At 31.3% G+C, this 27,932-nt stretch overlaps 2 protein-coding genes across 2 annotated transcripts in view; both read right to left on the bottom strand.

Moving 5' to 3' along the window:
• Positions 1-2,775: 2,775 nt before the first annotated feature.
• Positions 2,776-5,528, bottom strand: LOC127256143 (ABC transporter G family member 6-like). The gene is made up of 2 exons (XM_051281990.1): positions 5,447-5,528; positions 2,776-5,278 (listed from the first exon to the last, which is right to left on the bottom strand). Exon 2 carries the CDS (start codon positions 5,230-5,232, stop codon positions 3,040-3,042), a length of 2,193 nt encoding a protein of 730 aa, XP_051137947.1. The 5' UTR covers positions 5,233-5,278; positions 5,447-5,528; the 3' UTR covers positions 2,776-3,039.
• A 5,038-nt stretch (positions 5,529-10,566) lies between these two features.
• LOC127256090 (glucan endo-1,3-beta-glucosidase-like) overlaps positions 10,567-27,932 on the bottom strand; it is a 32,787-nt gene continuing 15,421 nt past the window's right edge. Inside the window, exons 3-6 of the mRNA XM_051281922.1 lie at positions 26,920-27,026; positions 26,535-26,636; positions 26,350-26,415; positions 10,567-10,845 (exon numbers count right to left, since the gene is read on the bottom strand). Of these exons, the coding sequence (XP_051137879.1) occupies positions 10,567-10,845; positions 26,350-26,415; positions 26,535-26,636; positions 26,920-27,026 (554 nt within the window). The remainder of the gene's footprint in view (positions 10,846-26,349; positions 26,416-26,534; positions 26,637-26,919; positions 27,027-27,932) is intronic.

Below are 27,932 nucleotides of genomic sequence, written 5' to 3'. Positions count from 1 at the left end.
AGTTAGATGACGAGTGTGCTTAGCCTTCTAACAAGAAACCCTTAAGTGAGTTATTTGAGCCTTATTTGAGAAAATTCACTTATACATATCATATATGCTCAATTTTTTTGGATTGTGTGAACATATGTTGTATTTGACTACCTAGAACTTGCTTGTTTATGCTTATTTACTCCGCGTTTATTGAGAATTGATGGGATTAAAATGATAAGGCACTAGGTTTACCCTTGTTTGCCTTAATTTCATACCTTCACCCCTATTATCCCCTAGTGAACCAAAGTTTGAGTTTAATGTTATTATCTTATTTTCTTGGTTCATATTTAACCCAAGCCGATATGCCTTTTTCTTGGAATAAGCCGAACGTTTACTTGAGCCCATGGAAATTCGAGGGATTGTTCTTTTATTCATTACATTAGATTATTTAGAGTTGCATATTATCAGTATATTATTCGATAGTTGCATTTGGAAGTTCTCGTATATGTGGCACAATAATAAATTCATATATATTTTTGCCAAAAGCATTTCATTGACCAACCTCCTATAAAAAAAAAAAAGAGGTTGTGTGAAAAAAAAAAAGAAGAGAAAAAAATATTCCGAGTCCTAAAAAAAAAAGGGACTCGTGAAAAGAAAAGTAAGTATGATGTTGTCTTGCATTGATCAAATCTTGGGAAGTATTGTGTTGTTCTTGTTATGTTGTTCTTATTCATACATGAGTGCGAATTACGTTCATTTTGATGTGATGAATTGATAGATTAATTCCTCGGTCCCATTAGCCACTAATTTCCCTTTTCCTACCAGAACCAAAGCCCCATTACAAACCTTCTATTAAGATCTTTGATTATGAACATTGACTTCTTGATGAATTGTGGAGTTGATTTGATTTGCTTGCAAGCCTATGGGGTTCGTCGTTTACTTCATGTGCATTGAGTGAATATAGCCTAAACACTTAAGGGTGAGAGCTTTTACTTATATAAATTCCTCATTTAGTGAGGTTAGTTGGTTCTTGTATGCTTTGAATCCGACGTAGTTGGTGGCATGGTTGAGTGACTTTTGCGCTAGTGAGTATTTCAATTCTTGGTTTGGATATATGCTTGAGGACAAGCATGAGATAGGTGTGGGGGAGTTGATATATGCGATATTAGACAAATATTTTGTTATATTTTAGACGGTTTTTGGATGCGAAGTTTGTATATATACTCCTAATGATGTGTTTTTGAACTTTCTACTAGGCGTTGAAGAGTTGACAAATTTTGGGCATATTGGAGAGAAAAGCAGAACGCAGGAAGTCCTTAAGCGTGATCACGAAGCAGAAAAAAATGAAAATTGCAAAAGGTCCTCCGGGGTTAATTAGCAATTTTAGAATTGTTTTGGTTTAAAGTGCAAAGGGGATCTTGGGATGGACTTGAAGAGACACGATTTTTTTAATTGAAGAGGAGAAGAGAAGGGAACTACCACGTTCTCTACCACGATCTCACCTACAACCTATTTCTAAGAGAGAAGAGAAACGAAGGAAGAACACTACGTACGAGAACTTTGGAGAGCAACGCAGAAGAACTTTCGGACACCATTTTTCTTCATTTCTAAAATTGGTTTGTTGTCAATTTTTAAACTTGAGGGCATGATGAACTCTTTGATTTATTTTATTTTTTTAATTGCTATGGATTGCGAGTAGTTTCATTTCTAGTGTAGGTATGAATTGATTTTCGGGATTGAAATTGTGAGACTTGGTTTCGATTAAAATTGGTGTTCATCGATGTTGGGTATTTTTAATTTTTCTAATTGATGAGTTTAGAAATCCTGAATTGATTATTGCGCCCGTATCAATTTAGTATTTCATAGCTATATTGGGGATTGACATACGAAATTGTGTAATTTTTCAATTAGCATAGCAACCTAGAGAAGAATACTCTAGGGAAGAATTAAAATAAGTTTTTAAACAAATCGTCGTAGGAGATTGTTAAATTGAATTGGGTCTTTCTAGTTTTTACTGCTGTCGAGTTAGAAAACTACAGTCGTACCTAGGATTCTTTCTCGATTAGAAAAATAGCTAACGGTCGTACCTTAGCTATCGAAAAAGTAAGGAAAGGTTGGTTTTGAACGCGTGTAGATCAACTTTAACCAATTTATCCAACTAGTCGATGAATTTGACTTTTAGTCGATGATCAAATTTCATATCCCGAATGAAAAATTCATGCATATGCTAGAGTCTAATCATCTTTGGTAATCTGCTGTGCATTTTATTTTATTTTATTTTATTTAGTTGAGCGAATTTATTTTCTCTTATTTTAGTGTGATAAATTCAACCCCCATTATATATATTGTATAATTTTAGATAACCGAATATTCAATATTATTATTATTCCCTGCGGAGACGACCCTACTCACCGAACTACTGCATTTTGCAAGTTTTTTTGTGGTGTAGGAACTGATACTTTATTTTGCAGCTTTGCGAGGCTGGCAAGCAGGCCCTAATCGATAAAGAAAATAGACTTTAAGAAAGTGGTTCTGGTAGCTCAGTTGAATAGAGCAAAGGATTGAAAATTCTTATGTAATTCGATTTGGTATAAACTCTAAACTTTTTGAATAATTTTTTGTAAATCATATCCTATTTTGAAGAATTTAACGCTACAAACCAAAGTACTCAAATTTTCTTTTATTTCTCTTAAAATTTGATTATTTCACTTAACTGAAATAAAATTTGAAAGTTATAACCGAACCATAAAATTTATAAATTCGATGTTACACCGAAACAAAACAATTAAGATTTTCATACCCCTATTCATTGTGTCATCTCAACAAGCTAAGCACATAAAAATACATACATGCAAGATTGGAGCTAATAAAGCAACAAAAATCCCAGTCATTAGTGTATACAACCACAACAACAATTATATCATATCACTTACCACTTACCAACAACAACAACAATATCCATTAAAATAGATACAGAAAAACTTCTTGTGTGTGTTATTCATATTTCATTATATATACTTTTATATATTTTCACTATTTATAATTAATAATAATTACTATTAAATAAATTTACCTCCTCTTGTTCTTACTCCCCATCAAGAGCGACAAGTAGAACAGCACCCTGAAGAAGAACCCCCAGGCGACGGTTACCCACAAGCACCCCCACATTGACACGTCATCCACCCCCTCCTGCTCCAAAATGTCCGCCCCCGTCGTCACGCACGTCGCCGGCGTTATCCTCATCCCCAGCGACCTGCTCACGCTCTCCAGAAGCTTCTCCTTCAGCGCCGCCGGCACCGCCCCCAGCGGTGTGTTGTCGAAGATCTGTATCCCCCTCACGAAGCACTTCGCCGGATCTCCGAACTCGTTCTGCAGCACCGCCTCGTACGGATACTTCACCAGCGATATGTAGTGGAACCAGATCCAGTACGCCGGAATCCTGTCGCGGTTGATGAAGAAACCGCTGAATAGCAGAAAGTAGGCCAGAATCGCCACCACTATGGTGTACCCTAGCATCACGTGGGGGACCACGCCTGACAGGAACGTCACGAACGAGCTCCCCGCCCAAAACGATGCGAAGATTATCAGGAAGTAGAAGACGAAGCTGCCGTCCAGACCTACCGCCCAGAAAGTTATGGCGGCGAAGGTTAGGGAGAGGAAGAGCAGCGCCGGGAGGGAGACGAGCGCGTGGGAGAGCACGTACGAGCTCCGGCGGTAGGCGTTGTACGCGGTTTCTCTCATGAAGATGTACCGCTCCTGGAGGAAGACCGGTAGCGCGTCGGCGCAGGTGTAGAAGGTTGTGGACATGGCGAAAGCGAAGAAGCCGAGGCGCTCCTGGACGCCTTTGGGGGAGTTGTCGAGCCGCCAGAACATCGTCGCTAGGATGAATCCGGTCACCATCACCGCGCCGAGACGGACGCCGAAGAGCTCCGGCATTCGGCGCGAGTTTGTGAAGGAGCGTTTTGATAGAACCGCCATTTCTATCCAGGAAGGGTTTACGAAGGTCGGGACTAGCGACGCCGGAGTGTTTGCTCCTCCGTTCGTTGTTGCGGCGGCGCCGGAGACGAGCTTCCCCCGTGAAATGCTCGCGCTGATTGCTTCCTTCAGCGACAGGTTCGTCAAATTAGGGATTTGATTTTGATTTTGATTTTCGCGTTTCATTGACTGCCATGTTTTGTTGAATTCGACGAGGCTTTTGGTGCCGCCGGCGGAGCCTTCGAGCTCGCGGATGAGGTCGAGGGCGAATTCCGTACGGTTGTCGTTGTCGGGGATGGGGTGGCCGAAGTCGGCGAAGAACTGCGGCAGCGCCGGCGGAGCGCCGCCGTAAACAGTCTGTCCCCGCGACAGGAAGATCATCCGATCCAGCAACCCGAGGATTCGGTAGCTCGGTTGATGAATCGACATGATGACGATGCTTCCGGTCTGTGCAATCCTCTGCAACACCTTGACCACCATGAAAGCGCTGGTGGAGTCGAGGCCGGAGGTCGGCTCGTCGAGGAAGAGCAGTATCGGGTCGTGGATAATGTCGATTCCGATCGAAACTCGCCGGCGCTCCCCGCCGGAGACGCCGCGGTGGCCTTCGTCTCCGATGACCGTCTTGGCGGCGTTCCGCAGCCCCAATTGGTCAATCAGCGCCTGCACTCGCAGCTTCTTCTTCGCCGCCGTCAGCGTCCGCGGCAGCCGGAACTCCGCCGCGAACATGAGCGTCTCCTCCACCGTCAGCATCGGAAAAAGCAGGTCGTCCTGCATCACGTAAGCTGAGATCACCTTCTGCATCCGCGACTCCAGCTGTTCTCCGTTGAGCGTGATGCTCCCTTTCAAGCTCTCCTTCGCCATCCGATTCGCCAGCGCGTCGATCAGCGTCGACTTCCCCGACCCCGACGCCCCCATAACCGCCATAATCTCGCCGTCGCGAGCCTCGCCGGAGACGTCATTCAGAATCGTCTTCGTCGCCGTCGCCGTCGCCGCCCGCCGCCCGAAGCAGAAATTAACCCGCCGGCGAACCTTCACGCTGTACGTAATGTTATTAAACGACAGCACAAACGGCACCGCCCGCGGCACCACCGCCGCGTCGCCCATCTCCACCACTTGATGCACCGGTGTCTCGTCTCCGGCGACCTCCTTCCTCACATCTCCGACGCACTTCAGCAGCTGCCCCAGCGTCGGCGACAGACCCGAACCCAAACCCAAACCCGAACCCAAATCCCGCAACGGGTAGCTGTCCCCTCGCGGCGGCGTATCGTCGGCGACAACTCTCGACATGATTAACCACCAATCGAAATGGAAGAAGAACCACTTTTGCAGATTCCTATAAAATCGAGACGAGAGAGAGTGAGAGTAGATACAATTATAAATATATCCAGTTGGTTACAGTTAGGTGGAAGGTTGTACAGCAGCACAAGAATCAAGAAAAAGAAAAAAATAATAATAATAATAATCAGTGGAGAATGTATGTAGATGAAAATGCAAACCCCACCTCAGCTCAGACGAGGTTGTCGGAAAATACGATTGTATTTGTATTTGTGGGTGTGAAGAATAGTAAGTGAAGTTGATGGAAGAGATGGAGGGAGGGAGGGAGGTTTTTAAGGAATTGAAAATGTTGGGGGGGAAAGGGGGAGAGAGGTGACCTACACTTCCTAATCTTTTATCTACACGCCTGGTTTTACTTTAATGCGCCACGTGGAGGGTTGCCATTGGACGGCGTACAATTAATTAGGTATGGATGGTTATCTACTGCTACTGGTATTTGCCGTTGCCCTTGTAGGGTGTCTACTGCTCATTTCTATTCCTAATTTGGCTATCCACGCTGGATTCTTGCCACCTCTTTTTTTTTTTTTTTTTTTCTCTTTTATATTTATAAATATTTAATTCTCTTTCTTTGTAGGTTGTGTCTATTTTCTGTATTACTCCATAAAATTACAATTATTCACGGTTTGTTTGTTTGATTTTTAGAAGCCAATCTTGTATATAAGTTATACTAATATTTTTAATGACGTGGAACCTTATCACGGCCGGCTGGGCATAGGCTACCTGAACCCACATTCAAGACCCAAACAGTGTGTTAAATTTGGCATTGAAATATGACTACATATTTTGGGAGATTTTTATTTTTTTTTATTTTTACCTTAAAAAAAATACGAAGTTTAAATAATAAAAATTTAAAATTTTAGCTAAAAAAACACACTTTTTCTTTCTTTTTTGGTCTTTTTATTTGTTTTTATCAATATATATTTGAAATAAATATTATAAATATATGTATAATTTTTAAACTATTTATATTTGTTATATATAATAATATAATATAATTAGTAAGTATTCAATACATATATTTATATATATATTGTAGTAGGTAGGAATGTGTTTATATTATAATACTCCCTCCGTCCAATTGAAAGGTTATTATTTTTTATTTTCATCCGTCCCAAAACAAAGTTACTATTTCCTAATTTAATGATTGTACTACCTACTTAACATAATAAATACCCTTTTAACTTACAATATATTACACAAATATCGTTACTTTTATATTACACCATATTAATAGGGGTATTTTGTCTTTTTTACTACAATCCAATATAATACTAATATTCAAAAATCTACGTGCAAAAAACAAACGTCACCTTTCCGATGGGACGGAGGGAGCAGTATGTATGTTATATATGCATTTATGAATTAATAGTAAAGTAGGGGAAGAGAGAAGATAAAGAATGATCTTTTTATTCCATTTGTATTTGTACATATTTATAGGCACGATGCGGAAAGAAAGTTGAGGTTGTTGATTTGCCACAAGATGAACACGTATATGCTATGTACTAAATTATCCACACCTTGTACACGTCACTATGTGTACAATACTCCCCATTGGATGGTTTATATGAAAAATGTGCTTCGTTAAAATTTTACTATGAAAAAAAATTATGTGGGAAAAAAATCATAATGAAGGAAAGAGAATACATCATTCTTGTATTAATGTACTTCCCCTGTTTTGGACTTTATTTGATGTCGTTCATTCGACACATTTCAATTTCTTGCACCAGTTTATTGAATGTTGCAATCGGTAGCGCCTTCGTAAATAAATTTGCAAAATTTTCAGACGATCGAATTTGCTGCACATTAATTTCACCATTTTTCTGAAGAATGTTAAGTGAAAAAGAACTTCTGAGATATGTGTTTTGTTCAATCGCTTTTAATATATTTCCCCTATAATTGAGCTAACAAACTGCATTATCTTCAAACAAAACTGTAAGAGGTAATAATTATCATTAATCAAGCCACAATTTTTCTGAATTTGGTGAGTCATAGACCTCAACCAAACGCATTCACGACTGGCTTTGTGGATTGCTAAAATCTCAGCATGGTTTGAAGAAGTAGCTGTTATCGTCTGTTTATTCGATCTCCAAGAGATTGCAGTTTCACCATAAGTAAATAAATAACAAGTTTGAAATTTTTCTTTATGTGGATCAGACAGATAACCAACATCAACATAACCAATTAATTCATTTCGAGATTCACTCGAATAAAATAAACCTAGGTCATGAGTCCCCTAAAGATAACGAAAAATGTGTTTGATACCATTCCAATGACGCTTTGTGGGGGATGCACTAAACCTGACCAGTAGATTTACTGAGAAAGATATATCTGGTCTGGTACAATTTGAAAGGTACATTAATGCGCCAATATCGCTGAGATATGGTACCTTGGGGCCAAGTATTTCTTCATTTTTTTCTCTTGGCCTAAATGGATCTTTACTGGGATCAAGGGATCTGACCACCATTGGTGTACTCAAAGAGTGAGATTTATCCATATAAAATTGCTTTAATACCTTTTGGGTATATGTGGACTGATGGATAAATATTCCATTATTAACATGATCGACTTGTAATCCCAGACAATATTTTGTCTTTCCAAAATCTTTGATCTCAAATCATTTCTTTAGATATTCAACTGCAAGTTGGATTTCTTCTGAAGTTCCAATTAAATTGAGATCATCAACATATACTATAATAATGACAAAATTTGATCAATTTTTCTTAATAAAAAAGCATGGGCATATTGGATCATTAATATAATCTTCTTTTTATTAAACATTCATTAAGACGATTATACCACATTCGCCCTGATTATTTAAGTTCATACAATGACTTTTCAAATTTGATGAAATATGATTCATTTGGCCTTAATTTGTATGCTTAAGGCATATTGAGTCCATCAGGAACTTTCATATAAATATCAGTATCCAAAGAGTCATAAAGATATACAGTAACTACGTCTAAAAGACGCATGTCGAGCTTTTCTCGCACTGCTAGGCTCACAAGGTATCTAAATGTCATTCCATCAACAACCGGAGAGTATGTTTCATCAAAATCTACTCCAGGTCTTTGTGAGAATCCCTGATCTACAAAACGGACTTTATTTCTCACAATTTCATTATGTTCATTTATTTTTCGTACAAACACTCATTTGTATTCAACTGGTTTTGTACAATTTGGTGTTTGAACAATTGGTCCGAAGACCTCCTTTTTGCTTAATGAGTCAAACTCTGATTGAACCGTATTTTCCCATTTTGGCTAGTCATTTCTTTGTCGAAATTCATGAACCGATTTTGGCTCTGGATCCTCATTTTCTTCCAGTATATCAAGTGCTAAACTGTATGCGAAGGCATTATCAATAATTGTCTTTTTACGGTTCCAACATTTTCTTGAAGTAACATATTTAATTGAGTTTTCAATAATCTCATCATGTTTTTCAAGATCGTGCTATTCTAGAGCAATTATTTCATGGTTGGCTTCCTCATTAGATTGAGGTTTATCACTGTCAATGCTGATATTTTCATGACTATCATCTTTAATTCATCTTTTTTTTTTTAGAATGTTTGTCTTTGAAACCAGTGGTTCACCACGTTTCAAGCGTTTCACTGATTTATTAGCACTTCTAATTTGTCCATCAGGGACAATTATTTTAGCCGGAGCATTAGCAGCTTCAATATATGATCAAGTGACTTTACTCGAGTAATTGAATGCATCTGGTAACTGATTTGCAATATTTTGCAAATTTATAATGCGTTGAACCTAGTTCACACTGCTTTGTACGAGGATCACAAAAATTCAATGGGATTTCCAATTAATATCCCTTTTTGGTTCATTATGTCTTCCTCTAAATGTCGGAAAATATGATTCGCCAAAATGACAATATGCAAATCTTGCATTGAATAAATCACCCGTCATAGGCTCGAGATATTTTATAATTGACAGTGATTCATATCCGACATAAATGTTCAATCTACATTAAGGACCCATTTTTATACGTTTGGGTGGTGGAATAGGAACATAAACAACACACCCAAAAATACGTAGATAAGATATATTTGGTTCGTGACCAAATACTAATTGCATAGGGGAATAACTATGATAACTTGTTGGTCTCATTCTTATGAGTGTTCCTGCATGTAAGATTGGATGCACCCAAGCTTAAATGGGCAACATAGACCTCATCAGTACTGGTCTAGAAATCAATTTCAATCTTTTAATAAGTGATTCTTCCAGACCATTTTGTGTATGAACATGAGCAACTTGGTGCTCTACATTAATTCCAATCGACATGCAATAATCATCAAATGCATTCGATGTAGATTCAGCAACATTATCTAGACGTATAGTCTTAATTGGATTATCGGGGAAGTGTGCCCGTAATTTAATAATTTGGGCAAGCAATCTCGCAAATCTCATATTTCGAGTCGATAATAAACAAACATGAGACCATCTGGTAGATGCATCAATAAGCACCATAAAATGTAGGTCCAGATATATCCCCGTGTATTCTTTCCAAAAATGTAGGTGATTCAATACCTACTTTAGTTGGCAATGGTCTGGTTATCAAATTTTCCTGAGTGCAGGCAACACATGTTAACTCATTTGAGTTTAACACTTTTTTGACCTTTTAATGAATGGTCATGCAAATTCTCAATTATTCGCCTCATCATTATACTGTCAGGATGCTCAAGGCGATCATGCCATATCTGAAAATCGGTAATCTTTTGATCTACCGCAAGGTGTGTTTCAACAACACCTAATCTGATATAATATAAGCCAGTAGAGAGATAGGGTAATCTCTCAATGATACTTTTTTTTATTAAGATATTGGTAATCAATAAAAATTCACTATCGGTATCACTCATAGTTTCAATGTGACAACCATTTTTCCGAATGTCATGAAAGCTCGGTAAATTTCTTCGAGCTTTAGTGGCCAACAGTGCATACTGTATTACAATTTTCTTCCCTACGGGGAAAAATATAATGGCTTCTCCAGAGCCTTCAATTAATTTTGCACTACCACTTATTGTATTGATATTCATCATTCCCCTTTTCAAATGAGAGAAATATTTTTCGTATTTCAATATAGTACGTATCGTTGCACTGTCAATGAAACACATATTTGCATAATTTCGATTGGCATCCATTTAACCTTCAAACATAAATAAATGCAGTATTAATAAAGACATATATAACTATTACAAAATGCATTGCAAAAAGGTAATATGCGATAATTAAATATTACAAAATATAAAATAGCATAATATAAAATGACATAATATGTCTATCACTGGGGATTTGCTGGATCTACAAGAAAATTCACTATATCAAGATGCGTTGTGTCGTAATCCAGAAGATCATCATCAGGGTCGTCATTGTTATCAACGTGATTAGTCTCGACCTCTTTTCCCTTTTTCTGCAGTGAGGCTTGATAAAGTTCGCCTAGGTGTTTGGTTGTTCTGCAGGTATTGGCCCAATGACCTTCAATGCCACACCGATTACAAATGTCGATTTGTCTCTTTCTCTGTTTAGCCTTTTCGGCTATATCCCCATATTGGGGTTTACTCTACTTTTTGTTAATGTCAAAACCGTGGTGATTGTAAAGGGTATATCGACCGCGTTGACTCTCACGACCGCGACTACGTCTACGGCCTCTACCACGTCCTCAACCTCGTTCAGAAAATGTCACGTTCGCTTCAGGGAATGGACTGGAACCAGTGTGCTGGGGCTCATGATTTTTCATCAGTAACTCATTATTTTGCTCAGTTAATAAAAGACATGCAATGAGCTATGAGTACTTTTGAAAATTTTTCTTACGATACTGCTGTTGTAGCATAACATTAAAAGCATGGAAGGTAAATAAAGTCTTTTCCAATTTATCATTCTCAGTAACAATTTCTCCACAAAGTTTCAACTGAGATGTAATCTGATGGATAGCTGTAACAGTTTTAAAATTCTGCAAACGCAGGTTAAACCAATCATGTCGAGCTTTCGGGAGAGTGATATATTTCAAATGTCCAAATCTCTCCTTTACTTCATTCCACAAATCAAGTGGATCTTTCACCGTCAAATATTCGGACTGTAAAGGAATGTCCAGATGGTGACGAATAAAAATAATAGCCTTAGCCCGATCTTGGCTTGTAGTCGTATTTTCGCTGGCAATTGTATGAACAAGGCCCATATAAACCAGATGCATTTCTACATTTAGGGAGCAAGTCAGAAAATTATTACCGGTGAGAGATAGAGATTTAAAAGAAAATTTTGCAAAATTTCTCATAGTATAGAAAATAGATAATATAGATAGTATACAAATAAAACTTACCAAAAATAAAATAGGCAAGAGATATATATATATTGTAGTAGGTAGGAATGTGTATATTATAATAGTATGTATGTTATATATGAATTTATGAATTAACAATAAAGTAGAGGAAGAGATAAGATAAAGGATGATCTTTTTATTCCATTTGCATTTGTACATATTTATAGCCGCGATGCAGAATGAAAGTTGCGGCTGTTGATTTACCACAAGATGAACCCGTATATGCTACATACTAAATCATCCACACCTTCTACATGTTGTCATTATGTGTACAACAACGTTTAATTTATTTAATTGTATTTAATTTCGAAGTTTCTATCTAGATTTTAATTTTACTTCCTCCGTCCCATTTACCGTGTCCATCTTTCTATTTTCGTTTGTCTTACTTACTTTGTCACTTTTTTTTTTGAAAAAAAAAATTATACACTTTAATCTCATTTTAAATTTTTAATTTATAATTTTTAAAATTTTAATTAGAATAATTAGTTATCTTAATTTTAATCTAAAATTATTTTTATTATATAATTATTATTTTCACTAACATATTCCTAATTATTAGTAATTATACTTCTAAAAAATTCTCGTGTTTAAAGTAAAGTAGACACCATAGTCAGAACGGAGGGAGTAATATATTTTGATATGATATTTTATCAAAAAATAATAATATATTTTTATTCTTAATAAAAATAAATAAATTAAAAATATTCTAAAATAAACAATGTTATAGTATTATTTATATATAAAATACTTTTGTCCGGCATCAAGACTTAGGTCCCACAGAAGAAGTCTAATCCATGACCTCATGTAATAAGTTCACTTTTGATTTACAATAAAAATATAGTATTATTTACTCTAACAAAATATCACATAAAATAGACAAAAAAAATATAAAAACCCCCCATGTGATTTGATGAATTTGATAAAAAAACCTCTTTCTTGATTTTAAAACTCCAGAAAAATTTATTTGTGATTTGTAAAATGTTGCAGGAAAAACCCCCTATGTTAGGACTTAACAGAGAGTGTATGTCACGCACCTCAATACGATTTTTGGTCCAAAAAGTTATAAATCTCTGTGAACTTACTAAAATGACTCTCTAACTTTATTAAATGTATCTTCGTTCTACCTTATTTCACGGTTGTCTTCATCCTTATTTGCAAGTCTTTTAGAAACTAATATGTTAGAATATTTATTTATTTATTTATTTTAAATCCACTAATCACTCTATTGTGCTCTTAGGGCTACCAAAAATGGAGAAAAATTAACCTTGAAATCGATTCCCAAATTTAGAACTGAATTAATCAAACGAAGACAAGAATGTTGTAAATTGCTCACCATCGATTTTGCTCACCATTGATTTCTTCTATTTTACCCAACCAAAAAATTTAAGAAATCAATATGACATAAGAACTTGCCCATCCGGTTCAACCGCCGATTTACGGTTTGAACCTGTGGTTCCATCATAATTCATAAGTTAAATGTAATGAAAAATTAACTTGAAATTCAATATGTATATTGTGTTAGATAGTAACACGGGAAGAGATCCATCCACAAAACTCTATACAGAAATAATAAATATTCACATAAAAAAATCAACCAACCCAATATTTTGAAAAAGCTGAGCTATGGCTCACACTATGCTAAAATTTAAGCCAAATCATATCCACTTCAATTTGTGTCAGAAGAGAAAATAAATACTACTTTCGTTCGGCTCTAATGATCTCATTTATTTTTTGCGTGTTGATATTTAAATATTAATTATTATATGAAAATGTAATACAAATTAAGAGAGAATGGTAAAAATACGTATATTAGTGTCTTATAACACTATTACAATGATATTTGTGTAAAAAATTATATAAATATAAAAATATTTTTAATATTAAGTGCAATGACTCAAAGGTAAATGAGACTCTTAGAAACAGACATAATGAGTAAAATTTAAGCCAAATCATATCAACTTCAATTTGTATCAAAAGAGAAAATAAATAGATAAATAAGAGTTATTTTGAACCGTCTTCGGCTGTGAAGAAGGATGGGGAAAAAAGAAGGAAGAAATAAAATAATTGAGAAAAAAGAAGAAAATACAGAAAGAACTTAGTGCGGCTGTGGCGGGGAGTGCGAAGAAGGAGGAGAAAAGAAGAAAGAATAAAGAAAAGAATCGGGAAACAAAGAAAGAGGACAAAAGAACCTGCTGCAAGCGGCGGCTGAGTGTTGAATGTGAATGTTTACTTGGTAATTAATTAGAGCAAAAATATATATTTAATAAAAAGTAATATATAAATTAAATTATTATAAAAATAAAAAGAAGGAAAAAAATCAATTATGGTCCCAATATAACCAAAATTTATCAATTTTGATCATAGTATGAAAAACTCATCAATTTTAGTCTCATTATAAACAATTTCAATCAATTTTGGTTCTATCGTAAAAAAATAACGGAAATTGTTGACATAGACGTAACGAGGTTGACGTGGCAGCTGACCGGAACATAACATGGCCATATATAATTATATACGGTCATGTTGTCACACGTCCGTGTATAATTCAATGTACAATTATATACGGTCATGTTTAAAAAAATATTATAGAAATATGTATAGATAAATAAATTATTTATATGTTGTTTATGTATATTATTACATAATAAAAATATATAGAAATAAATAAATTATTGTGTATCTATAAAATAGTAAAGGTAATGAGTTGAAGGTGATTTATTATAACGGGTGATAAATGAAATAATTTGAATATTGAGGTGAAAATGATGTTGATGAGAGAAATAAAAGAGACAATGTGATACAAGTAATGACTATAAGAGATGTTCTAATATAACTTAAGAATTATAAATTACATGCAATATTAATATAATATACACATATCATGATAGCATATTATATAATTATATGCAATACATTATATAGTTATATGTAGTACATGTTTATTTAATTCAATCAGCACATGTTTATAAAAAAAATAGCACGTATTAATATAATATATAACATATATTTTGATAGCACATTATATATATATTCTGATTTCATCAGTACAATTGTACGATAAATAAATTATACAATATATCACGCTATATAACCCACGTAACAAATGTTAATATAAGATATAATATAACATATAATTTTATGTACTACCAATTCACCATATATATTAATTTCATAACAATATATAACTCACATAAATAAACAACCTATTTATGTGGATAATCCTAAATGAAAAATAATATTTTTCCGTCCGTCGTATTATTTCTAGAACTATATTTTTATTTTATTTATATATATATATATATTAATTTGTTAATATATTTATAAAATAATTTATTTTAAATATATTTAATTTATGAAATTGGGGAGGATCAATTATGGTTCGAAAATTTTTTAGTCTATTTTTTTTTTTTTTTTAAGTCTAAATATGATTTTTTCTTAAGTCTAAATATGATTTTTTCATGACAAATTTGAATTGAATTTTTAGATTATGCCTATTTTTTGTCAGCTTATTATGCACATAGGATTTATTTTTTAAAATAGTTTTAATTGATTTTATTACTATTCCTGGTTCTAGGTTCTATCCTAAATTGGCCAAACTCTTATCGATACTTTGATAGTTTTAATTCGGAAATGAATAAGAGCCATTAACGTTTCAAACTTTTTAATCAATAAGGTTCTACCAAATTATTTCATATATTGCTTCCGTCTCATTGAAAGATTATCATTTTCCATTTTCGTCAGTCACAAAACAAAATTACTATTTCCTAATTTAGTAATTGTACTACCTACTTCACATAATAAATACCATTTCAACTTACAATATATTACACAAATGTCATTAATTTTATATTACACCATACTAGTAGGGGTATTTTTGTCTTTTTTACTACAATCCAATATAATACTAATATTAAAAAATATACGTGCAAAAAGCAAACGCCACCCTTGTTGCGGGACAAAGGGAGTATTGGTTTCTTTTTGTTAAAAAATATCAAATAAATTTTTATTTTTTATTTTTTTTATTTTTAGTTTTATATTAAATTAAAATATTAACTTTATATAAAAATTATTACATATTCTCTCCGTCCCATTAGAGATGTCAATATTACTTTAAGACACAAGAATTTATAAAAAATATATATAGTAAGTAATTAAAATGTGTATTAATAAAAATAATTATTATATTATAAAAATAATTATAAATTAAGATTCAGATAATTAAATAATTTAATTAAAATTTAAAAATTATAAATTATAAAATTTAAAATGTGATTAAAATGTATAATTAATTTTTTTTTAAAAAAAAGAACAAATTATATGAAATTAACAAAAAAAAATTTTAACACTTTATATGGAACTGAAGAAATATTTATTTATATTACGTAAAAAAAAATTGTTCTAATTCAATTTTACAGTTTCAAATTTCAATTTAAAACTCAAACAATTGGAACTAAAATTTTGATTTATGACAAGCTATAGGTCTTTTTTAATATTACACCTTAAATTCTAACAATGTGATCAAGTAGGGCTGACAAAAATAAGCACGGTCTGAGCACGGCACGAAAAAATCGTGCTTGGGCCTCTAAAAATAGGCCCGAAAATTTTTAGACCGTGCATGGCCCGAGACGCTAATGAACCGGACTGTGCCCAGGTCATGAAGATCGGGTCTTGTCTGGCCCAGCCTGAATTTTAAAATTAATATTTAAATTTTGATAAATTTATGTATATTATTTCTTTCTTTGAAACAAAGGTAAAATTTAAAATATAGTTTGTTGGTAAAGTTTTTAGGTTGTATATATTTGGTTGTTGATTCAATTTTTCATTTTACTATTTAAGTTTATCATTTGGTTTTTTTTGTTTTTTTTTTTTTTGCATGTCATACTTTGCCGACACCCCCTAGGCCATGTTGGACCCTTTCTTGAAACCGAAGGGACCTGACAACATGAGGTTCGTCGGATTGGAAGGCTTCGCATTCGAGAGGTTCTGGTCATTTCTAAAGACTTGGGTCTTGTTCGAGCCTAGCTGCGCCTCTTTCTCGATTGGGTAATTTTGTACTCATGTCCAACAATGCCTTCCTCAAAAGAGTTTGATGATCGCGTCTACTGAGCTCATGTCCTTTTGTTTTGGACCACCCGTTTACTTTTCATCCCCATTTGTTTTTCATGACTTCTTTTCCTTCCGCTTCTAAACCTCCTATTGAGTTCCCTATCTGCTTGGCTGCCTACATGAAGGGATGGATCCTATGCTTAGCGGCTGAGTCTGATGTAGGTTGAGAAAGAATCCGGAAGGCTTTGATTGGAGAAGGATAACCTCTGTTGATCTCGCTCCCCGCTTTCACCTTGGTGTTGAGGCCAAACAAACTTCTGATGCGGTTCCTAGATGACACTTTTTTCTTTTTTCTTTTTTTTTTTCCGATTAGGCGGCTTCTCGTGAGGCCCTATAGGAGATTGCTCATTCGAATTTAAAGAAAGACTCTAATTCCCCTATCAAGCCTCTATCTCCCCCGTCCGTGTCCAAAGAGGCTTTACCACAACCAAGATTCTCTTTAGTGCCAACAGACGTGCTGCTTAAGGCTTCCATTGAGACGGTCCTTCGGGACTTGCCTTCGGGTCCGGCCATCTCAGAGGATATACCGGTCGGCTCTGAGCCTCTAGTCAATCAGACCTCTAATGTAGACTTTTGACACTATGATTTGGCCTCTAAAATCGTATTGTTATGTATTGTATTTTTAACTTAACACCCAAAAAAAACACCTCTACAATATTATAAAAGAGATTCTAGAAATGGATCGTTGTGATTACTCTTAATTGGTCAGTTTTACAAAATAAGTAAAGGTCTCGATAGGAACATGATAAAGGACAATTATTGAACAATTGATAGAAAACCACTAATTTCCTTTTATGCACATTAATCAAGCATTCAATTCTTATTTTATTGCATTTTGAATTTTTTTTATTTTTTTATTTCTTTCGTATGAAACACAATTATTTTATTTCAGACTTTTTTTTTTTTTAAAAAAAAAAAATAAACAGAAAAATTTACCGTAATTTTTGTTCAACAGGCCAAAAATTCGACAGTCTATCAGAATAAACACTTTCAGCAGTAACTACTTACATTACAAATTAAACATTAATTTAATTGATTTCATTCAACTCAATTTTCAACCATAATTTTTAATTAACAACCAAACGCATCCTAAGTCCCACCTAAATAGATACATTTTCTATTTAGTATTGTCCCACTTAAATCACATTTTTGTTTATAGTCTTTATAGTATTCACTAAATTATTAATTTAGTTTTTTTTTTTAATATAAAATCATATATTATACATAAACCTAAATATATTACTACCACTACCATAAATTGTTTCATTAGTCTCGGAAAAAATGCTCGGATTTTAAACTACATCGGAAGCTATTTTAAATTAGTTTTGAAATTTGTCTAAATTGATACCCAAAGCTAATTTTTCGTAGCTGTTTTGCAAAGTATTGAAATTTTCGAAGCTATTTTGGATAACTCAGAATTTTCGAGGTTAATTTGACCTCGGAATTTCCGAGGCTATTTATTCAAAATAGTTTCAGAAATTTCAAGACTATCCAAATTAAATTGTAAAATTTTGAAGCAGATTAATTTTTTATAAGAAAATATATATATACCCTCCAGAGCCTCCGCCACTGCCCCGCTGATCCGCCGCCGCCACCGTCTCCGAAGAAGAAGACGAAACAGCCTACGACGCTGCAGCTTCCGCCGGCGCCGCCAAAGAAGGAGGAGAAGTTGGCAGAGAAGAAGAGAAAGAAAGAGAAAGAGGGGTAAAGCCGCCAATTTAATATATAAATAAATTTAATATTAAATTTTGCATTATAAAAATTTCCAAAACATGACGAAATAAAAATCAAAATATAGAATTTTCTGGTGTGTTTGTTTGGGGGTTTGGATTTTGAGTTGGGATTTAAATAGTAAAAATTTTGAATTTGAATAGTTGAATGATGTGATATGAATACGTGTTGATGTAATATTTTGAATGTAAAATTGATTTTTATTATAATATAAAAAAAAAAAATAAGTATTTGATTTAATATTTTTGGAGAGAAAAATGGAATGAATAGTGTAAATTCAATCCAATCACCCAAACAAACACACCCTAAGAGAAAGAGAAACAGGAGTAAAAACGTAGTTTAGACGAATTTGTTTTTAAGTTTTGAATTATTTTATAGTCTCATTAAATTTCGAGACTATCTATTAAAATAAAATAATAGTATATATAATAAATATTCAAAAATTCCTATTTAAAATCAAAATTCACATTTTGTTAATAAAAATGACAAAAAATGTATTTTTACCTTTAATTTAATTAATTATTAAATTTATAATTTAAACTATTTTTATATTGTAACACTTTAATTAATTACTTCCCCCGTCGCTTTTGAAATGAGTCTTTGGAATTTTATAGTGAATTTAAAAATAATAGTATTTTATTACTTAGTATGTAAGAGATTTTGACAATTTTGTCCTTTTAATTTTTGTATAAAGTAATTGTATGTGTAAATATACGTTTTTAATTTAAATAAAAGTTAATGATATTTTCGTATTAGTGTATGAATATTTTTACTAAAAAAGAAAAAAATATTTTTGAGTGGGATAAACAAAAATAGTAAAAATAATACTTTGAATTAAGACAAATGGAATATTGTTTATATATTTTTACAAATAAATAAATTATAAACATATATTCCCTCCGTCCGAATTCAGTTGACCTTTTGGGGTTTTGTATTAGATTTAAAGATAATAATATTTTATTAATTAGTGGAAATGTCTAAGAATTTTTGATATTTTTGCCATTTGACTTTATGTATAAAGTAATTATATGTGTACTGATATATTTGTAATGTAAGTCAAAGTTAAGAGTATTTTGATATTAGTGTATGATTAATTTTTTTTAAATAGAAAAGAGATACTCTGAAGTGAGACGGACGAAAATTGTAAGAATGGTACTTTAAATTGAGATGGATGAAGAATATATCTAAATAAAATCAAAATTATAATTAGTTAATTTGTAGTGGCGGGTAAATTTAAATTATTTGATAGGTTCGGAAAATTCCGAAACTAATTAAAATAGGTTCGTAAGTTTTGAGACTAATAAATGTTCAAAATTTTCAAAGCTAATAAAGGCTCCGAATTTTCAAAACTAACTTTAATTTGTTCGGAAGTTCCGAGACTAATTAAAATAGCTTTGGATTTCCAAATGGTCTCAAAATTTCTTAGACTAAGAAAAGTTCATAACTTTCGAGATCAATGATAATAGGTTCAGAAGTTTTGAGACAAATTAAAATAGATTCGGAAGTTCTAAGACTAATAAAGATTTCAGAATCTTTAAGACTAATTAAAATAGGATCGGAAGTTCCGAAACTAATTAAAATAAGTTTGGAATTTTTGAGACTAATCAAAATAGGCTCGAATGTTCTGAGACGAATTGAAATAGCTTCGGAAGTTCCAAAACTAATTAAAATAGGTTCGGAATTTCTAAGAGTAATGAAAATCTCGGAATCTCCGTGATTAATTCAAATAGGTTCAAATGTTTCGAAGATAATTAAAATATTTTTGAAATTTGCAGGAATGCTCAAAATAGGAGTATTGAAAGGGTAAATATTGTGGTTTAAAGCATAATAATAAAAATTTATGAGCAGATTAAACATACATGAAATATTGGAAGGGTGAATATTTGGTGGTTTAAGAAAAATAATTGTTTTTTTTTTGTTTGTTTTTTTGTTTTTTTTTTACTAATTTTTTCAGTATATTTTGATAATCGCTCGCCGTTCTATAAGAAATACTCAATCCGTCCACCAAATTGATTCTTACTTTTCTTTTTAGTTTGTCTACTAAATTTATCCCATTATTAATTTTGGCAAAGTCAACAAATCAATATTTAATTATTACCTTTCATTCAATATTTATTTACAACAAATACAACTAACTTTATTACATTATCTCTTCATTTACTTTACTTTTTAACTAAAATTGCAAAAATACCATTAACTGCATGTCACTTTTTCAATAAAATATTTATTTTTCTTAATTCTCGTGCCAAGCCCAAATGGGCTAATTTTAATGGACAGGGGGAGTATATCATTTTTCATTTTTGTTTGTTCTAAAACAATGATATCATTTCCTAATCTAATAATTGTATTACCTACCTAACATAATTAATACTCTTATAACTTTCAATATATTACACAAATATTATTACTTTTATATCACACAATTTTATAAGGGTATTTTTTTTCTTTTCACTATAAATTAATCTAATACTAATATTAAAAAAATTACGTGTAAAAAAAAAATTGTGCTAATTTTATGGGACAAAATAATACCTTTTTTCATGGCATTTTGACTTCGATATAATTTTTTATTTCTTTGTTTTTATCTCTCATTTATTAAAAGTATGAAATCTTGAATTACCAATAATTGGTCGAATACTGATCGATTCAAAATGTTTTTGAATGATATTAAAAATAAAAAGTATTCTAGAAATAGAAAATGAAAAACTTGTCATTCAACAGTAACATGACTTATATATTCATATAAATCAATCTATAATTTTTTTGATAACGTTGGGATCCACAGCCGCTATTCGAAAGTGCGCACTGAATAAACCCTCGGTCGAACTTGATACTCTGTAAACTAGGCTCGAACAAGTTGGAATGTTGTTCCTATTTTATTAGATTTATGCTTTTCTAAATTATTTATGTAGAAAGGGAAAATGGAAAATTTGGTTGTGTATTTACATTTGTATTTTAGAATGGTAAAAATATTAAAGAAAAATTATTAGTTATTGATAATTGCAAAACTATTTTGAGAAGCTGTGATATTATTTGAATTGATTAATTGTTATTGTTTTTAAATTTTTATAAAAGAAAATAATACTTATTCCGGTCGGATAAAAGTATTAAATTTAATTTTTATAATAAATTAAAAAATAATAATATTTTATTTGTTAGTGAATGTAAGCAAGATGATTTTGATATTTTAATTATTTATACTTTATGTATACGTGTTATAATATATTTTTAATTTATATAAAAGTTAAGAGTCACTACAAAAAAAAAGTTAAAATTTATCTACAAAAATAATTCTTAGCAAAAGATAATTTATAAAAAAAATGTTTTTGCGAATGTTGCGTTCGTAAAGGTCTTTGGTGAAAAATATGACTTTCGTAAAAAGAAATAAATTTTTCACAATGAAAATTAGAAAATTTATATAGCTACGAAATATTTTCGTAGATAAAGTTCTTTTGCTATAAAATTAAAATTCATAACAAAAGAGTTTAGCAACAAAATATGTATGACTTTTTTAACCAAATGGTATTAGTTATGAAAAATAATTTTGTAACTAAAACTTTTTTGACATGAAAATAGAATTTTCTAACAAAAATATTTTAGTGACATAATTAATTTTGTAATGCATAATTTATTTTTAGTGATAAACTTAATTTTTATACTCAATAACACGTTTCAACTAAAAAAAATATTTTTAGTTAAAAATATTGTAACTAATTAGATATATATATATATTTTTTTATGTGTGTAATTAAAGTAAGATGGTGTTGATTTTAAGATATCTTAAATTAATACATATTAATAATAAAATATTTGTGACAGAAGAGGCATTAATGTTGTCATTTCTTTGCATGTGGATTAAATTTGATATATTCACTCCGTTTCATAATAAAGTATTTATTTTTTTATTTTAGTCTGTCTCATAATAAAGTTTTGATTTTTTTTTAGTAACTGTATTTTCTATTACAAATACCTTTACAATTTATAATATATTATACAAATGCCATTACCTTTATATTACACATACTAATAAGATTATTTTAGTCATTTATACTTTATTCCTACTATATCCTAATATAATATTAATATTTTTAAAACTACGTGAAAAAACAAATGGATACTTAATTTCGGGACGGAGAGAGTACTAAAAATTAATAATAACAGATGAATATAATTATGGCTATTTCCACTGTCCCTTTCTCCTTGCCCTTCTCATGTTTCCCTATTTCTTCATTTATTTATTTTATTAAAACATCTTTATTTCAATTATGTACACTACAAAAATATAGTATATTTATAACGGAATTCTGTCGCTAAAATTCACATAGTTAATGTAATTTCATCCTTAATTCCGTCTTTAATTTTATTAGTAACGGAAAAAGTGAATTTAGGGAGAAAAAAACTTCGTTACAAAAATGATATTTTATTGTAGTGGTAGATAATTTATATAATCTTTAGGGTTTGTTTCCTCAATTTTTTTTAGACATTATTCTCTATATATATTTTACTCTTGATATATATGTTTTATCCTTCGTATAAATTAACATTCAATACAAAATGTCATTTTCTATATAACCGACACAATTATCTATATTTTACTTTAAACAAAAAAATGTGTTAATTTTTTAAATACAATATATATAATTTGAATTGATGTGGATCATATTTTATATTTGGGTATTTTGATTCTCTTTTCGAGTTGATTTATTTTTCAACCTGGATTTGAAGGCTTTTTCAAAGGCTTTTAAGAATTTGATTTTTAATTCGGTTTCTTTGACGGATTTTTTTCGAACTTTGGTCTCTGTGCAGATATATTTGATCATCGACTTTGAATTTGAAGACTACTCTTTTATGAATTTGAGGTCTTGATCTTTGTAAGGGTGGATTTGATGCTCTATAATGATTTTTTTTTTTTTTTTAATTACTGGATTGAAGAGGGCCGACTTGATGATTTGATAAAGAACGCGGAGAACGTCTTAAAGTTTTAGGTTGAATTTTGAAGGTTTTTCTTTGATTTTGACGGATTCTTCAACGAATTTTGAATATTTGATCTTCCCTCCGGCTTGGACATACGACGAAAAACGTTAATTCATTGATTTGTCGACCAATATTGGATCATTTGTCCAAATCGGAGATTTTTCGATGAAGAACGTTTCGAAGGACACGAAGAACATCGTAGAGAGAGTCCAGAGACTTATCCATTTGCTCGAGTTTTTGAATGAACGTTGGTGTCTCAAATAAATTGACCATTACTTATAGAGGAGAGGTAAACTCGACTTTCTTTTTTTGATGATGCCACGTGACGCGTTCTGATTGGCTGATGGGAAGATTTTGTAATTCTTCGTTTCTCATCGAATGTTGTTTTCAATTTTTTAAGGATTTAATTGCAGATATTCATTTCTCTTCAATATCTTTATATATTATTTTCTTTTTTGAAATATATTAATTATAATACTTCATTTATAGACAATATTTATTTAATTTACTGTCAAATTTATTATGACTATATATATGCAAATGATATTTGTACGATATCTTTTATTTTAAAAAAAAATTTGCATTAATAATTGATATTTATTGTACAATAATTAATATATATACATGATCAAATACCATATATTTATTTTATTAAAATTTTATTTTCTTTCAAAATATATGTGTTGTGACGGATTAGGGTTAATAACAAACAAAAAACGTAAAAAAATGCACAAATTTATGTGGTTCACCAACAACGTGTTGGCTACATCCACGGGCAAAAATGGAAAAAAAATTTATTCACGACGACAATGTTACATATTAGAGATTTCGTATCCCTAAGTCTATTTAAATAAACCAAGAAAATATATCATACGAGCTCAGCTCAATACTAACTCTAAAACCTAATACTGCATACCGTCGGCCGGGGGCCACTTTGCGCCCCCGGACCCCAAGCAAGACATGTCATTAATATGATATTTAATTGAATTTAGACATTTATTTTTTAATATCAATAATTACATAAAAAAAAAAGAAAGAAAAAAAAATATTTAAATTAAAATACTAAACAAACATCATCGAAGGACTAATCATAATATTATTATTATTGATATATTTATAATTGAGAAAGTATTTGTTATCATATTATATAAAAAATGTTTACATATCTATCTATGTTTATGTTCTTGTATTTTTGCGGGTGTGTTAATAAAAAAAAAATGTCTAAAATATATTAAAATGATAATTTAGGTAACTTTTGTTCATTTTGGCATCATACGATTTAATCTGATTAATTTTATAAATTAATAGATATATAAAGATAAAAAAGGAAAAATTACAAAGAATATTCTCCAAGTACATTCAATTATCAATTTTATTTTTTATTCATCTAGTTGACAAAATATATCTCACATACTTACGAAAGTTCTATTTCTATTTTTTAACCGTGCGTGGCCACGTGCGGGACAGCAATTGTGTGAACATCACCCGCTGTCAAAGGACATAAATAACGATTTTTGCAAACGTATAGGATATATTTTGCGAGATAAAAATGATAATTGAGTATTGACGATATTTTTTGAAATTTACTTTGATAAAAAAAGGCATAAATTATGTGTAAAGAAATAAATAGAAATGATAAAATCTTAATTAGACTATTTGTTTGGTTATAGTTTGAATTAATTGATTTGAAATAAAATATTGATTTAAATATTTATTTAAATAATATTTAAATATAATATTTTGTAAGAAGAAATATTATATTTTATTAAAAATTGTATAAAGTAAATAGAGTTGATTTCAATTTGAAATCACATAATAACAATGGAAAAATAGAAGCAAAACCAAAAACTATAATAAAATTGAAAATATAAATAAACTTCACTAATACAAAATTCTTAATAATTTCATACAAGTAAAATATTGGTAAAGAAATTTTTGGCAGCTCTTTTGTCGAAAAACTTCCCATGCCAACCAATAATTTCCGGTCAAGTTGATTCTTTGAAAAGTGTAGTCGAAACCAAGCAAAAGCCGATGCTTCTCAGCGCGAATCTTTCTCCCAGTCGCTAATGTGTAAAAGCAAAGCCGTCGTGAAGATGATAATTAAGAAAGATATCTAATAACTCACGATAGTCATCTTTTTTATTACCTCGTTTTTTAGGGAATGATTGAATTGCACGCGAAGCATATTCTACATTGAGATGAGCAAATATGTTAAACAATAGATATAATTTAATGCAATTTTTTCATTGATGTAAAGAATAGTACTTTCTACATCCAGGATAATCATATGACTTATTTTACTATTATTGAACTTATGTATAATTTATTTATAGTAAACAACTTTATCTACTCACAATTTCATTATCTATACTTTAACAAATATAATCAATTTGCCACTGCTTTTTCTGATTATCTCATTTCTCTATAGAAATGGATCAGGTGTTGAATTAAAAAATTCAACACCTGTTTTGATGAGTAATGATAATTACATTATATAATTAATAATTAATTATTTAATAATATGTTTAATTATTAAATCAAACCATCAGCGCAGACACCTGATCCGAATCTACCTCCTTACTCTATTATTAATTCTTTAATAAATTTTCTATTATACATTTATTTTATTTTTTACTTATCTTATTTTTATATTAAAATACTATTATTTCTTAATATTTATATTCGAATATTGTGATATAATTAGTCCAACTTAAACATGGATTTGGATCATGTTTTATTATTTGATACCCAACTTATACCATATCCTATATCCAAGTAATTAGGCCCATAAGCAATTAAGCAAATCATATTTGAATCGAATCGAATATCAAGTATACACATATTCATTACAATTTGTTCCTTATAAATATTTTCTCGAGAATATATCACATTATTTCCCTTAGAACATAATACATTTAATTAAGGCGCGAAAATTACCTTGATTTGATCTTGAAGGGCTTTGATCGAAATAGAAGCCTCGAGAAGCACCGAGGCTGTGTCGGTCTACATAAGAATGGATGAATTGAAACCTTAGTTTAATTAGACTTTAGAGTCGGACACAACATAGCCGTAGCGATTTTTTTTTTGCCAAAAAAGGTCTATAGGTTTCGACCCGATCCCACCTTTCCATAAGGAGAAACTAACTTTTGTAGACTTGTTATTTTGTCTGTTAATTTTTGGCGATTCCTCGACTTTAGAACTGGAATTGGAACTGAAATCGAAACCTGCATGAGCATAGATAAGCCAAATGGCGATTTATCAAGAATCCAACAAAATTTTGATGCTATATGATTGTGATCGAGCATATATAGCTTAGTATATATCATTGGTTTTCGGACATCATTGTAGTCCTCTAAAGGTCGCTTTCTTGCACTTCCAATGACTTGAGGCCGAGGTTGAGGTTGAGGTTGAGGTTCAAACTGTTATATATATAAATGGTTAATAAATCGAAGTGAAAACACTCGGACATATTGACTATGATCAAAAAAATGAAATTGATGATCATACTCTACGTTCGACTAGGGCTTTCCACGGTTGGGCCAATATGTCATCGATGAGCACGAGATTATGGTGGCCGGCATGGTCAAGAAAACTTCGTTTCGACATCAATGATCCTGATTTAAATTGACATAGTTCAAAAAAAAAAAAAAAAACAAAAAGCATCTTCAAGCAAGAAATTTACACACACACATATATATATATATATGTATATATGCATAAAATCATGATGCAAATTTCCATAGGGAAATTGATGGAGGAATACATAGTTACCAGTGTGATCACTTTTAGCTCCTGAAATTTTAGTTATGAAGAATGGAGTACTTGTTCATATATATATATATATGTATTTACATACATACATTATACATATAAATACACACACCTCACAAAGTTAAAATAATGGATACTGGATGGACGAGTGCAGTTTGCTTCTTGAAAATAACATATTGTTTCTATTTCTAAACAAATTAGCTGTTTGGTTGGTTGTGATTACAGATCGTAATCAATACTATTTATTAGATACGGTTTTCAATAAAAGTATACTTTTTGTTCTGTTTTAAAGGTCACATTTATTTTTTTGTATATTAATTTTGAATATTGATGATTATATCAAAATATAGTACGGAAAATATCAAACATACTTCTATTAGTGTCTTTTAATAGTAATATAATGTCGTTTCTGCAAAAAAATTATACAAAATAAGGATATTTTTAATGTTAAATATAATGACAGAAAACATAAATATGACCTTCAGAGGGGATGGGGGGAATATTATTTCATCTCACAAAACATCATATCAAATATTATTTTAAAAAACTTAAGCCAAAATTCTATTTCAAATTAGTTTCAAACCACAGTCAAACAAAATTATAAATATAATGTATTTTGGTTTTGACAGTAGAGTTTATTTTTCTTTTAGTTTCGACTTTTTTATTTTTACAAAAATAGTACTACATGTTATATTTTGTTTGATAAAATAATATGTTTATAAAGAAAACTATAATTATTGTAGTACAAA

This window comes from Andrographis paniculata, unplaced genomic scaffold, assembly GCF_009805555.1.
Source record: "Andrographis paniculata isolate CXL003 unplaced genomic scaffold, ASM980555v1 Contig55END, whole genome shotgun sequence".
NCBI classification, from domain to species: Eukaryota; Viridiplantae; Streptophyta; class Magnoliopsida; order Lamiales; family Acanthaceae; genus Andrographis; species Andrographis paniculata.
This window is presented reverse-complemented; position numbering and strand designations above follow the sequence as displayed.